A 15,002-nucleotide genomic window follows, 5' to 3' on the forward strand; every position below is an offset into this window, starting at 1 on the left:
ATTGTGGAACTTCGTTCGTTACGTAGACAGCGGATTTTTACGTGAACACAAAAAAAAAAAAATTTTGCACATCTTGGGCGAAATAATGCAATAATTTCACAATTTATTGTTTAGTGTAACGTGAATTTTTCTAGAGTTAGAATTCTTCTGCAGTAAAATAATTATTAGGTTGTTCCAAAAATTCTTTTCGGCCCTTGTTAATGTTCTACTGTTGTTTAAAGATTAGACGCACTACTTCACGCTTGATTGAAGAACGATTAATATATTTGAAAAATTGTTTCGAGACCGATGTGCTATAGGTGCAGTCCAATGATCAGACATTGCAAATTCCAATGTTACAGGCCATTTTATGAAAGTAAAAATGTAAGAAAAATTTCTTGTGGTGGGAATGGAAGAGAAACGCGTTTTCTTGTACGTTACGGACTTGGAAATATAGTGAACGCGTAAAGACCCACCGTTTTATGTCCGGAAGTAACACATTTCTATTTTATACTCTTTTATTGGCTACCAAGTTTTTTAGGCAGAGAGGAGAAATGCATTTTCAAATGCATCAAGATCTGCAGTCCAATCATTAAAAACAACTTTCCATTTTATGGGACACTTTAAGGAGGATTTGACAAAAATTTCTTTTAATGATTGCGAAGTTTCTTATGGTAGAAATAGAAGAAAAATGCACTTTCTTGTACTTTACAAAATTGCAGAAATGGTAAATGCATAAAGATCTAACGCCTAGTGGTTAGAATCAACAAATTCCCATTTTATACAAATAAAAATGTGTAAAAATTTTGTTCTGTTGAAGAAATACTAAAAAAAATAAATTCCCATTTTATAAGTGATTCTATAGACACAAAAATAGGAGAAAATTTTGTTCTGATAACTAGGGAGTTTCTCATAATCATCATCACTTTGCAAAGTTGCAGACGTCACAAACGCACAAAGATGTCCAACCTACTGAACCATTGACATTTCTAGGATTGTATTCGAGAGATAGCTGGGAAGAAGTCGGATCATTTCGGAATCGATGAAAGGTGATGATGGTCGCGTCAAACCACCTTTCCCAGATGTCTCTCGCGAACTCTTACACAATTTTTCAGGCGGTTTCGCATCGCGGCGGATTTAATTGATCGATCCTGCTAATTGTTCGGCACGTATCCGCTTCACCTGTCGTGTGCAACTTTATCGAGGGATTTTCACTGGCATAAATTACACGGCGCGTTGCGCATACCACTAATTACCGTCGATTTAACGCACCCGAGGATTCTCTGTTCCTGAACCCATATCTCTCTCTATGGGAAGAAAAATGGCGGACCCCGTGTAATCCTCGGCATTGAACACGATTAATTATCAAACTGATGGAGAGGACTTTCGAAAAAATTATACCTCTCCACTGACATTTCATAGTCCTGTGATCGTCTTAATCAGCGGCTAAGTTTCATGTTTAAATTCAAGTCGCACGTTTCAACTATCTTTAATGATATTTCGAAATTTTCATTAATACCCTCATCGCCAACGAACGATTACGATCTCGCGTTTTGTTGTAAAGAAAAGCACAAGATTTTTTCAGCACATTGTTATTCGAAAGCATTCGGCATGATACGATCAGACAGTAGACGACTTTTACATTTTCTTAGGATTATGTGGAGAATTATATTTTGTAGTGAAATATTGTAATCGAGTGTACTGGTAGCATTTTATTAAAATAAATTCTGCTAATGGTTCTTCTTATCTTATTCGCTTGTGTGCTCGTACATTATGCTTTCATGCTTGGCATCACCGGTAATTACCACTTTTCCAATGTTCTTGGATCATTATGATTAAGGAGGTGATTCATTTAGCATTATTCGCTTGGTATTATCGTGTTCGAGGAGTCTCAAAAATAGAAATTAGAGGGAATTGTAAATATAAGTCGGAGAAAAGGAACAACAATTTTTATTCTAAAATTCTACGAGAATGCATGCTATTAATATTATTTTTAATGTGATGGGTTCCAAATTTGTAATGCACAATTGTTAAGGTCGCTCGATTTTAGCTTAGTAACTTCCAAAGTTCATCGGCAAGGAATTCCTCTGTAATTTATACCATTTAGCAACATCCTTTCTTCATTGTTGTTACGAGTTATTGTTTCAAACACAGAAACTGGCGATGCAACTTTCACTTGATTAGAGTGCACGAGTGCAGTGTGGGTGGTTGAAAAATTCCCAGCGAAATCTTGCAACTTTCAAACATTTCGCAGATCAGATCCGCCTGTATGCCCAATCCATTCTGCCTCAAGGGTCTGTTTTAAAAATTATTTATATCTAATAATGTAAAAGTCACGTAGTAATAGTATTTTTTAATTAAACTTCAAGGTTTTGCGGACAAAATGCCGGTTGGTTCATATTGATATCTATAATATTGTCCGAGTTACAATTTTTCAAAAAAGAGTTGGCACTGAACTTTCGAACTTCAACCTCGCAACCCAGAAACAATTGAACAATCATATGCTACAAGTCTATAGAATTTTATAAAAACCCGCCATTTCCTGCGTACAAATTGTCGTCGGTGGACTGCAGTTTTGATGCATTTATGGGAAAAATGGACGAGTGAGATACAAAACTGTAAATACATTCGAGGAATTGAAGATCATTGAAACAAGAAATACCGTTTTCGAGTCAGAGAATGTTGCATAAAGATCATCGTTTTGTGGGCACCCGGAACTATCAAAAACCCGAACGTGTCCCGCGCGAAGGTGGATTCTTCGAAGCGAAAGTTCCTCAGCGACCCTGTCCGGTTCCCAGTGACCCAGAACTTGAAGAACGGGACAGAATTATTCGATCAAACCAGTTCGAGCTGTGGCTGACCCACCGAAAATTATGTTACAGCCAGCAATGAGCAACACGACAAGGACAGCCTGAACGAAACTGGAAGCACGACAGGTGGCACAGTGGAGGGTGCACCTGGCGGAGCCCCTAACCGGGCTGAGAGGAACACGGAGTCCGAAACTGCGGCTGCTGAGACCACCAGGTCCTCCGAGCCGTCAAGGTCATTCGTCACCAGGCTCCTCTCCAAGGGTCGGTCGCAGAGCGATTTGTTGGACCACTCGGAGCCATTGTAAGTCCTTTGTCTTTCAATTATCTCGAACCCTTTGCGAGGGAAGATTTTCTTCAAGTGTAGTGCTCACTCAAGTTTGCAAAATCTGTAAGCTATTCTGGTTAAAAAGTGAACACTACTGTGTTCATTCTCTGTCCTTGTTCACCGACAATGAGGCTGCTTCAAGGACACTGACAAGTGAATTGTGACAACAAATTGATTTAATATACTTTGCTATTTAAAGTTGTAGTACACAGCATAATATTCAGAGACTCCATGACTTTGTTTTTTTTTTTTTAAATTGATTTAATACTTCAAGAAGGAGATGCATTGCATTTGAGAAAACATTTTAACGGTGAGCATATTAAGTGTACAGTGACCTCAAAACGGTGTTTAGTTTAATAACGATATTACTCTAAAAAAGAAAGCCTTTCGAATGGTTATGCACATAAATGAGTTGCACGTAAACGCCTGTGGTCCCGAGGATTATTGTTTCCTACACTTCATCTAATGTACATATGATAATTGTCATTCAATGGAAATGTTCCATTAGGAATACTGCATACGCTATGTCGAAAGTAATTTATGGCTCGGTTGAACATTCGTTGAAATGCTGTACAAGTGTGACGAGAAATCTCTCCTTGAACAATAGTAATGATTAAAGAACAGATTTTATGCATTTATGACAGAATGCAAAACAGTAAAAACATTTAAAGAATTTGAAAGCACTGCGTTATTTGCAACTCGTATATGTAGCTACTGCATCTTGCAGTGAATGCAAACAATTTTTATTCTACATAAAAATTCGCAGTAATGGTTGTCCCTCTTATATTGTTCTTGTCGACCTAATGCATCGAAAAATGTTAACTTTTCTCAGTACTCTAAGTGTTTTAAAAAGAAGTGGTATTTCTTAACATACTCGTAAAAGAATGTTTTATTAACACTAGATTTACGGAGCACTAAAAGTGGCCAGTTTGGATTATTTTATAAAAATACCAAGAATATATTCAGCCCGATTTTTAGCAGGCTTTTACTATAATATATGTTCCAAGGAATAAATGTGTCAAATAAATTTCCTATAAATGCATTTTTACAATCCCAATAATTGTAAATTAAAGAACATAAAACCCGTCATTTTGACGGGTCCCGTAAATCTAGTGTTAAAGACATGATTTTTTTACGACTGTTACAGTTCCCAATTATGGGTCGTCTTGTCGAACGTCTACGGCCAGTTGGTCGTGGTGCTGATGATTGCTCTTTGCTTGGCCGAGGTCATGGACACGCCTGTGCCTCTCCTCAGCTTGCAAGTAAGTCAATTCACATGTTTAAGTTACAAATGACACGAGCCGTGCAATGCAAAAGTAAGTCCAATATTTTCCTTCAACTCCACAGTCTAATAATAATTCCAATATACGCACAGCTGAAGTAAGCCTCGCGCAAACTCCTGAACGTTGAAACCGAGAAGAGCAAAAATAAATTCGATATCCGTCGTTTAATGGCAGCGCTCGTGGCAGCGCACATTATGCCGCGCATCGAAATCCCCGCGTGTCCCAGCCGATGTAACATTCCGAATTTTATTACGCGGAAACTGGCCAGCTCCGGCATCGCAAAATTTTTCCTCCCGCGGTTTACAGTCGGTTGCCTCGAACCCGGTAACGTTTTCCGAAATTTTTTCGAGAACGTGCTAAAAGCCGGCGTCGTCCGCAAAGTTGTATAAACCGCGCATACTACAAAAATCTAATCGTGAGAATCGTCGGACAGCACGGAAGCGTTAGAAGCGCCATAAAACGTAGATTATTATAGCGGACGAAGACCCGTCGTAAAATCACAACGCGCGTTCGACGATATTTCATTCGATAATCAAGGAACGTGTTCGTTTAATCATCTCACGGCTAGTGCGTTTAATGCGCGGTTCGAATTTAGCGTGCAACGTGCGGTGTTTAATGACCGGCCATATTGTAGCCGATGTTCTTCCTGTTTTTGATTTTTCCTTTGGATCGAAGGAATTACGGTTTAAACTTCATCGTAATGTTTTAAGATAAGAGAACGGTTGTGTTTCGACCGATGGTTTCTTCTGCACTTTTTATCCTTGCGACGAGTAGAATAAGACGCAATCAAAGAAAGATTGTTGACCTTTTCACCTTGAAATTAATTTTCCGACCCTGTACAATTATTTCTACCATTCTGTTGTCGAAAAATTAACACGCGAGACCGAGAATCCCCAAGAAGAGGATCGCTACAGTACATCTTGGACGCAAAACGCGTGAAGTCGGTTTATGAATGACTCGAGGCGAAATTATCGCGGTGGGTCACGGTACGGCAGCAGATCTGAGGTAGGTCTGGGTCGGATCCGGGATTGACGACTCTATTAGCGGATAATGTACGGTTTAGACCCTCCATAATTCTCCGGCAGTCGGACCGTCAAAGAAATGCGGTGCCCGAGACCAGGTCTCGAGCTCGGCCCCTGCGCGAAAGGTATACTTGATGATCCTAGCCGGTGCAAGGAATCGCGAATTCAATCCGCGGGACTGTTACTGTTACCGTAAACCAGTCCGCATAGCGATTCAGACCGATCCGAAACGACCGGTGATCATCAGCGGCGAGCTCGCATACTATAACGTTTCCGCAGATCGCCTCAGTTCTAATAGCACTGGCTCTACTTCGAGGTGTAACGGCGTTATGATGAAGTTGCGAAGGTATGGGGTTATAATGAACTCTCTTCGGATTCGAACCGTTGTTCATTATTGAAGACTCTTCTGTTCAACAAACTCTTAAAATTTTAACTACTGTCGCGAAGCACTCTGTGAACCTATCAATTATTCAGTAAAATAGGTTTATACAAATTTTGCGATATAGTATTTCTAACAGTACAGTTTTACTAAGGAACAAGAAAATGCAATGGGTCAGCCATTTTGTCATTGTGCACGACAAAAATCGACAGTGCGGACAAGTCTGCACTACATTTTTATTTGACGATGCACGAAAATTTCCTTTGGCAGAACTGCATATTAGCAGGAAATTCATATTACTATTCATTTAAAAATCGTTTAACAATTTTTTTTATGCATAAAAATAATTTTTTTTCTTCAACTTATTAATTTTATTGTTAAATTTAATTTTTTGTGACTAATTACCATTACATATGCATTAGTAAGCAAATTTAGATTTTTGTGAAAAAATTTGGCCATGGAGGCAATCTCTAAAGTGGCAAAAATCGAAAAATATTATATTAACTGTAAATGAGTGTGCAATAGTAATTCTGTGTAATGGAAAGTGCTTACCAAGGAATATGTATTCTTTATACATTTAATAAAGTAGATTTATTTTTTGTACAAATTTTCAACGGTGGTTTTATTTGTTAATCGCATGTAAAACTTCAAATTAACATAAAACAAAAACGGCAAAACATGTCCTGAGATTTATGCATATTCGGATACATGACTTATTATAGTTTAAGAATTTCATAGTTTTGTCTGCCACTTTTTGCAACTCTCAATTTTACAAACTTTTTAAGAAGTGTCCATACCTTTCCTTTAGAATCTATCAGGGAAAATTTGTTATTTTCTTTTTAAATGTATTAGTTATATTTAAATTTCATTTTCTGTGAATAATTAACAATAAGTATACATTTGTAAACAAATTTGGTTGTAAAAAATTTTACCATTCGTTCGCCACAGTTACAGTGAGGAATTTACTGGAAAAGTTCAATATTCGTGTATATCACGATATGAAATACATTTCTTTTGCAAAACATGCGTATTAGGATGGAAATTGTTAATAATAATCATACAATAATCATTTTTATGCATAATACAATTTTGCAATAATTATACATCAATCATTTTTATGTATTTCTAATTTGTTTTTAATATATGCAAAATACACAACATGGACAGTCATTCTATAATTTACTGGATCGATTTCTTATCGCGTCAAGCGACTGGAACGACAAAGATCGGCGCACCGTTTTCGTGATACACCCTGCGATCCCATTAATTCGGTACAAAATGGGGCACAAAAATTTTCCGACAATGCAACCGTACAATACTGCAAAATACAGCATGCACAATCATCCTATAATTCACTGGATCGATTTCGTATCGCGTCAAGCGACTGGAACGACAAAGATCGGTGCACCGTTTTCGTGATACACCCTGCGATCCCATTAATTCGGTAGAAAATGGGGCAGAAAAATTTTCCGACAATGCAACCGTACAATACTGCAAAATACAGCATGCACAATCATCCTATAATTCACTGGATCGATTTCGTATCGCGTCAAGCGACTGGAACGACAAAGATCGGTGCACCGTTTTCGTGATACACCCTGCGATCTCATTAATTCGGTAGAAAATGGGGCAGAAAAATTTTCCGACAATGCAACCGTACAATACTGCAAAATACAACATACACAGTCATTCTATAATTTACTGGATCGATTTATTATCGCGTCAAGCGACTGGAACGACAAAGATCGGTGCACCGTTTTCGCGATACACCCTGCGATCCCAGCAATTCAGTACAAAATGGGGCAGAAAAATTTTCCGTCAATGCAACCGCACAATACTGCAAAGTGGTCGGTCATCCTATAATTTACTAGATCGATTTCTTATTGCGTCAAGCGACTGGAACGACAAAGATCGGTGCGCCGTCACGGTGTATCCTGCGGTCCCATCGATTCTCGATCGGTTCTCCACGGTGTCCCATGTTGCAGGGCGTGTTCATGATGTATCTGTACGTGGGGAGTATAGCAGTGATCATCAGCATCTATATATGGGTGTTGGTGGACAGCTGTGGCAGCCTCGGTAGCGGTGCCGGAGGCATCGACGACGCGGAACTCGGTGGCACGTCCATGACCAGGTTCGGCTCCCTGAAACGAGCGCATATCTCACGATCCAGAACGGCGCCGACAAGCTTCTACATTCGGGTCGGGGCATTGCGTGAGTTTTCCTTGAATTCGATCCAGATCCATCGATCTAGAAGACCGGGGTTATAACTAACAGAAAAACAACCGTGTCCCGGATAGTATTCGGCCTGGCGACCCTCGTATTCAATGGACTCGAGATGGCGATGCACTCGATGATGCAGGGCGTGGAATGCCTCAGCGACGTTGTCTTCGTGCATCCGGTTCTACATGGACTGTTCACCTTTCTGCAGATGCACTTCCTCTTTGTCAACTCCCAGGTCAGTGACAATGTTATACGTGTGTGAAACCATTTCTTCGAGGCTGAAATATAACTTGAAAACGGTTTAAAAAGTATTCAGCCCTCGAACAACTAATCTCTTTCTGTAACTATATAATTGAGGATTATGAGGACCGTTTTTTTAAATATAGTTCTAAGAGTATTTCTTGTACACACAATTAGTCTTCGTTCCTGTTAATGTAGCAGCTATTCATTCGGTTTAATTGTCAATTGAGTGCATATACACGATGATGAGTATGACTGTTTTGATACTCCGGAGGGTTAAGATAAGTTCTAGATGAAATAAACTGTAAAATCGAGGACTATTCTAACTCTAGTCTAGGAACGCCGGGGGAATTAAAATTGTTTCTTGCAGATTTCCAGTTTTGCATTTATGAAGGACATACGAGTCCTTCTGTGGGAATTTATTTAGTACATTGGTTCATTTGTGCAGGCACTGCGGTAAAAGTCGATTGAAGCCTTTTAAGCGTAATTCGAACAAATGTTTGTTTGCAGGTTTTGGTGGAAAGGTTCGGTCTAGCAGCGAGGTTCGGTTTCATTCATCTAGCGGCGACGAACATCGCCGTTTGGATACGATTGGTCATCTGGGATTCGGCACAAGAATGGACATACTCTGTTCACCTGGCGCAAAGAGGATTGCCGAATTCTGCGTCCCCGTTGAACCTTCGCGGTTTCCCGGAGTCTCTGATCAGACACCCTAGAGATCTGATAGGTCTGCTGTCAATTACTCCAAAAAATTTGCGCAGTGGGACTCCATTTATCCAACTACTTCCCCTATACAGCGAAGAACAAAAGTGCATCAACACCGTTTGAAACTTGACTGTTTATTGGAAGAGGTGTAAAAAAATTTTTGAAAAAATTGCAATTGGTCGGAATCACAAAAATAATAGTAAAACTTGATGTTTACTCGTTTTATCCGGGCCTGTATCGACAATGACAACTAGACTCGATTTTTATGCAAAATAAAAACTTCCCAAGTCGATCGTGAGAAAAATAGAAAATGTACCTCTTCTTTCGATAATTGTAACAAGTCGCAAATAATGTAACGGTATTCTGACATTCTTCAAACGTCTTTACAGTTTTGTTTTCCATTCGACCGTTTCCGCTATAAATGCATAAAATCCACAGTCCATTGATAATTCCCATAAATGGATTCGCACAGTAACTGTTAAACGTCTCAAGTCCACCGAACAGATAGTAATAGCGGTTGCCGCGATCTCGAAGATAAAGTTTTCTGCTTCGAGGTCGTTCACCCAGGCTCCTTCCTCGTGAAAGTGGTCTTGAGCAGTCGATTGAGCTTTGCTCTGCTGTCTCTGTTCTCCAGGAGAATTCGAAAGGCTCCTCGTCTTCTTCCAGATTACACCTCGCCAGAGAAAGAGACCTTTCATCCCTACCAGCCGATCTCGAACGAGCAAATCTCCCAGGTGATAGCTCTGCAAGAGTGCCTGAACACGAATGCCTTGGGCCAACTGTGGACATCGAGCATGCCGTTCTTCTATCCGTTCATCGTACAGTTTAGGTAGTCAGAGTTTTGGAGACAATTGTTAGACGCTCCCCAAATTAAATGAGCTGATGCAACGAGCAGGCAGCTTCACTTTTAAATCATTTGATTGAACCAATACAAAGTACTTCAAATATTAAGCACTGCTACTATCTTCAGGATCAGAATATAGAACGAAGAACTTATGTGTGAACCCCTATACAAAACAAAACTATTCCACCTCAATTCAAAAAAACAGTAATGATTTATTGAAGTTTTGAACAACTTCAATATATTGAAAACAATGTAGCAACATCCTGAAACTCCTGTGATGTCTTCCTCTTTGACTTGCTCATTTTTAACGGCACAAGATCCACAGTCTACTTACGACTCCATCCAATAGCATACTGAAAAGCAACTAGTTAGAACAAGATTCAATCGACAACTCGATCGTGTTCCAGCCTAATCGCCGCAGCGGTCACGTTCGTGATGGGTCAGAACGTGGGTCGCAACCTTCTGCCGCACAAGCAGAAGTTCCACAGCAGCAAGGACCTAACAAGCCACACAAAAGTGGGGTGCGACGGGTCGAGCAAAGGCTTGTTCCTCGGGATCCTGTGCATGGTAGCCGGCATCGTGGTGATCCTGATCTTCCTGGTGGTCCGAGAGGACAAGAACTTCCCGTTGAACATTCTGTCCTGGCTAACCTGCGGCACTCTGATCAGCATCCTAACCCTGAGCACCTTGATGACCGCCAGCGGCCTGATCCAGGTCAGGCAGATGTCGGTTGTGACGAGAGCACCGGCTGCCTTGGACAGTTTGCTATCGAACGTGGCGTTGTTCGGCGTTCAACTGTACTCGGTGTTCACCATTGTGGTCACTGCTTGCTCCTTGGCCATACTGGACGACGAGACTGACGAAACGAAAAGGAGGCACATCATGTTGCTAACCGCTTCCGTTTTGCAACTCGTTCAGTGCTTCGCTCAGAGCACTTTGATCGCTGAAGCGTCGAAGAGGTCCTGCATCACGCGTTTCCAGATCATTGGGAAACCTGCTCGACAAGTGATCACGTTCCTGCTCTTCAGCAACTCCGTTTTGTGGGCGTTCGATACTGTCATCACGCAGACCTGGATCTCGCAGGAACTCCAATTGAGATTCTTCGGCGTCCTAGCTTGGGGGATTCTTTCGAGGATTGGTCTTCCGCTGCTGATCTTCTACCGGTTTCATAGTTGCGTGTTGTTGCTCGAAGCGTGGAACAAGTGTTATAGGATGCCCAGGGGAGAGCATCCGCTCAACTGACGACACAGAAGGTCGCACTCTTGTTCCTCTAGGTTCGTAGACTCTTCATTTCGCCGAAGATGTCCTTTTCCTTTTATTCTAGGTAGAATGTAGTTGCTTGCCAATAACGAATAAATTCATGCAAGAAGAATAAAACATTGAAACGACCTTCCAGGCTGCAGTCGAGGTCGCATCGCTCCTACCACCGCAGAAAGGTGACGATCAACCTGCGTCCGGACACCGAATGGTCCCCGACCACGCGTCAGACCCCAAAGACATTCTGCCCAAGCTCGTTGACAATGGACACAGTGCATTTCGTTCCGCTCGTGGACAATCGGCTCTACTTCGACCCGATCCCGTTGATCCGCGTGACGAGCTTGGACCACGACAGGAGGAAGCTGCGTCATCACCATCACCACCACCATCATCATCATCATCGTCGCCGGCATCATCATAGGAAGCACCGTCGCGTCGTCAGCGACCCGGGCATGCGAAACTGGAGCTCAGTGAGTGAAAACGCGAAACGACATCGCAGACTGTTCAGCTTCGACACGGGCATCAGCGGACCTTGGCGGGACACCGCGTTGATTGAGGTGACCCCCACCGAGGACAACTGCAACGAGGACGCCCCATCTCCTGATGAGACTAACACGTCGACTTTTAGGAAAGTGCCATGGCATCCGAACTTGCACATGCTCAAGTTGAGGAGAACGTAGCGATAGGAACACACACATCCGGGTCGCTGAGAAAATTCGACGTGGACCGTGAATTGCCCCGGAGTACGGTAGAGCTCGGATAGTTGTCCAGAAATCGTCTCCCTTCTGTTCTGAACCTTTTGATTGCATTATTGTTCTTTGAATCGTTAGAAAATCGAGTGTTAGAAAAATCAATTTTTAGAGTCGCAAATAACTATGAATTTGAGAAGAATAAAACAATTTGTTCGGATAGTCGAGGTTCTCTTAAATCGTGAATTAAACAAACAAATATGCTCCGAATTGTATCGTGTTTGGTGTCATTTTAATTCGAAAAATACCACGAATATCTTAGTAATAATTACAAACAAAGAGACTTTGTCATTGATTATTGTTAACTTTCGTCGTGGATTAATATTACGTCGAACAGGCTGTCACACACGTTTAAAAATCTATTGGAAAGAGAGTATACAAAATGTCAGAAAAGTTCATAGTAATTCATCGGTTCCAATAGGAGGGACAATTATCCGAGACTTACTGTACAATGATCACAAATTCGATTGGCTTCTCGAGATCACATTCGCAGAAATGTTGAGAACCTCTGCTGCGTATCGCATACCTGACAAGTTCTCTTTCGTTGTTAATATATACGTAACATGTGCAATTTGCCACTAGAGCATTTGGTACATTAGCTTAACGATTTAAATAGTTAGGAATAATTCTCGGGTGAGAGTTACTTTGTATATCGAAAATGCGGTCTTTCAGTGATTTCGAACGGCCAATTGAATTTGCGAATGTTATAGTCTTCTTTTCAAAAACAAACACTTGAATTACGCTCATAATTATAATAATTGTCCACTACACTTTTATTTTGCGAATCTAAGGTAATCGGAGTGAGGTCCACAGCTATTATTATTGTCATCCTGTTACGGTTTTGCAAATTTCAGCTAACAAGAATGAGAGGTGGGCAGCTATTATAATTGTCTCATTACCTAAAATTTCCAACATAATATTATAGTGGATATTATGATAACGAGCGTATTATTAGTTAGTGTTTTTTCGAAAAACAGACCACGAGAGAAGTTTTCCACGCGTCGTTTATCTACCTTTTATATTATATCAAAGCGAGCAACGGTTTCCAACGTGTTATTTATCCAACATTCTTCTTGTACTGCGTATCAAAGTGGGTGACGATTATCTCGGAGAGTGCAATACCTTATGGTTTTTCTTTTCACGTGCAATATTATCGTATGTAAGGACCTACAGGTAGGAATTTATTTATTCGCGCGGATTGTATGTACGTCGCTGCTAGCCATCGAGGTCTCGTTACCTTTCACGATCGTGGAATTCTCTTGATCGTTTTGTGGAGTTCGTGTGCATGTGATCGATGGACCAAGGGTTTTATGCGTACAGGATTGTCCGGAATTTAGTATATAGTAACTCGATAAATTCCTCCATAGCGTGTACCACATTTTAGTTTCTGTAAATTGCTTCGGTACCTATTTTGCATCACGAGTTGAATTGCAGCACCTGTTATTTGTTTTTGCAGGATAAACATTGTCTAACTCAACTGCGAGAAACAGAAATGAATTGAAAATGTACGTTTAACGATTTCAATAAATTGCAACTGTCCTGACAGTCTAATTTTGTCGTGAATGCATTAAATCTGCAATTCAACTAAGAAACTGCAATTCAACTGCGAAGAAACTAAAAAATATGAATTGACATGATTTAAAATCACATAACATTTACTGATACTGAGAAAAGTTTGAATTATATTTTGCTAGAGAAACATCAGACAATGCTAAAAAAACTATTCCTCCTCGTGATGCAAAAGGGATCGACAACAATTGAATGCTGATGGGTAGGTCAACCGACCGAAGGTTAAAAAAATGTCTTGCTCAGCTTCTGGTTGTTAACTCGATAGTTGTTCTACAATACCGAAGCTATCTTAGAAAATATGTTTATCTGGATAGATGATTCCTGTATCCGTGTAAACGGCCGAAGTCTTATAGTAATTATCGCGTTGTATATATATTTCTTACGACTCCTCTGACGAGTAAGGAGTCAGAGTGTCAACACAGAACTGTATTTGTTAAACTTATGTTGGTTAAGTTTTATCAAACGTATTCTCGAGACGCTATAGTATTCGCTGAACATTCCTCCATTCCCACGGAACTTTATTAAAAGTTAACAAAGTTGATAAAGCTCGTTTCATTTATTCTTCTTCGAGTTGAACAACGTGGACAAGATAACTCCGTAAAACGCTTAACGTAGATTACACAGCGTGTAGAAAATGTAATGTTAAGTAATAAATGATTGAAAAAGAAAAGAGAGTTGCAGAAATTCTTATTACTCATCGTTCTAGACTATTTAGGATTCTACGTTAATTAGAATGGTTGAAAACATTAGCGGACAAGATTCGATCACAAGATTCAATTTTTATGGGAGCATAGTCATTTCAAAATTCCGTGAAATCGATTTCTTTAAGCTTCCTGTTAATTTATTTCTAATCTATTCCCCCAATTACTGCAGGGGTACCAATTATAATACCAATTACATATCTTTTTCTGATATTTATTATGCGTTAAAAATAGGTATAATTGGTATTGGAATTGCCATTGGTATTGGTAACATATATATTAACTGATTTGAATGGGAAAAATTTAATATCTCTCTTTTAATGTTCATTATGCTTTAAAAATAAATATTATTAGTATAGGCACAGTAATTGGGTCCCTTACCCTAGTATAGACTATCATCCTCTGTATCCCATAAAAGGAGCAGGTGTCTGCATCGGCCGAGGAACCTGTCCAAATTCTAAATCATAATGACAAGAAACAGGTCTGTTCAAGTCACATTGTGACCTCATACGATTAGAGGCTTATTATAGATCGAGAAGCAGCCAATTTGGCCAGTAAACTTCACCCGTACACTTTTCCCGCTTTCGTTGCCGACTCGAAAATGTTCGATGACTTCTCCAATTAATCGATTAACCTTCTCTCTGCCAATAAAAAAATGCGAGTGGAAAGTGCAAATGGATGCATTCCAACATTTACATAATAGCTGTTAGCACACTGGCAGGTTCCAAATTTTTCAATTTACGGCCATTGAGATTGCAAAGATGCGTTCACACAGAACTATTCACTGTGTTCATTTCTTTGACCGTGCACTGTAACTATACTTCGGATTTGATGTATTTACGGCAAAAATAACATGGAATAAAAAACAGTGAAGGTATCAAAAGAATTTCAGAATACTGTTACATTAATTTTATTGGAA

General features: G+C 40.1%; 1 protein-coding gene across 1 annotated transcript in view; it reads left to right on the top strand.

Annotated features, from left to right (window-relative positions):
• LOC143355995 (proton channel OtopLc) overlaps positions 1-11,340 on the top strand; it is a 28,043-nt gene extending 16,703 nt beyond the window's left edge. Inside the window, exons 2-9 of the mRNA XM_076791288.1 lie at positions 2,862-3,090; positions 4,262-4,376; positions 7,784-8,009; positions 8,096-8,253; positions 8,769-8,985; positions 9,630-9,792; positions 10,215-11,081; positions 11,204-11,340. Coding sequence (XP_076647403.1) covers positions 2,862-3,090; positions 4,262-4,376; positions 7,784-8,009; positions 8,096-8,253; positions 8,769-8,985; positions 9,630-9,792; positions 10,215-11,049 — 1,943 coding nt within the window. The 3' untranslated portion in view covers positions 11,050-11,081; positions 11,204-11,340. The remainder of the gene's footprint in view (positions 1-2,861; positions 3,091-4,261; positions 4,377-7,783; positions 8,010-8,095; positions 8,254-8,768; positions 8,986-9,629; positions 9,793-10,214; positions 11,082-11,203) is intronic.
• The last annotated feature ends 3,662 nt before the right edge of the window (positions 11,341-15,002 follow it).

This window comes from Halictus rubicundus, chromosome 7, assembly GCF_050948215.1.
Source record: "Halictus rubicundus isolate RS-2024b chromosome 7, iyHalRubi1_principal, whole genome shotgun sequence".
In the NCBI taxonomy this organism is placed as follows: Eukaryota; Metazoa; Arthropoda; class Insecta; order Hymenoptera; family Halictidae; genus Halictus; species Halictus rubicundus.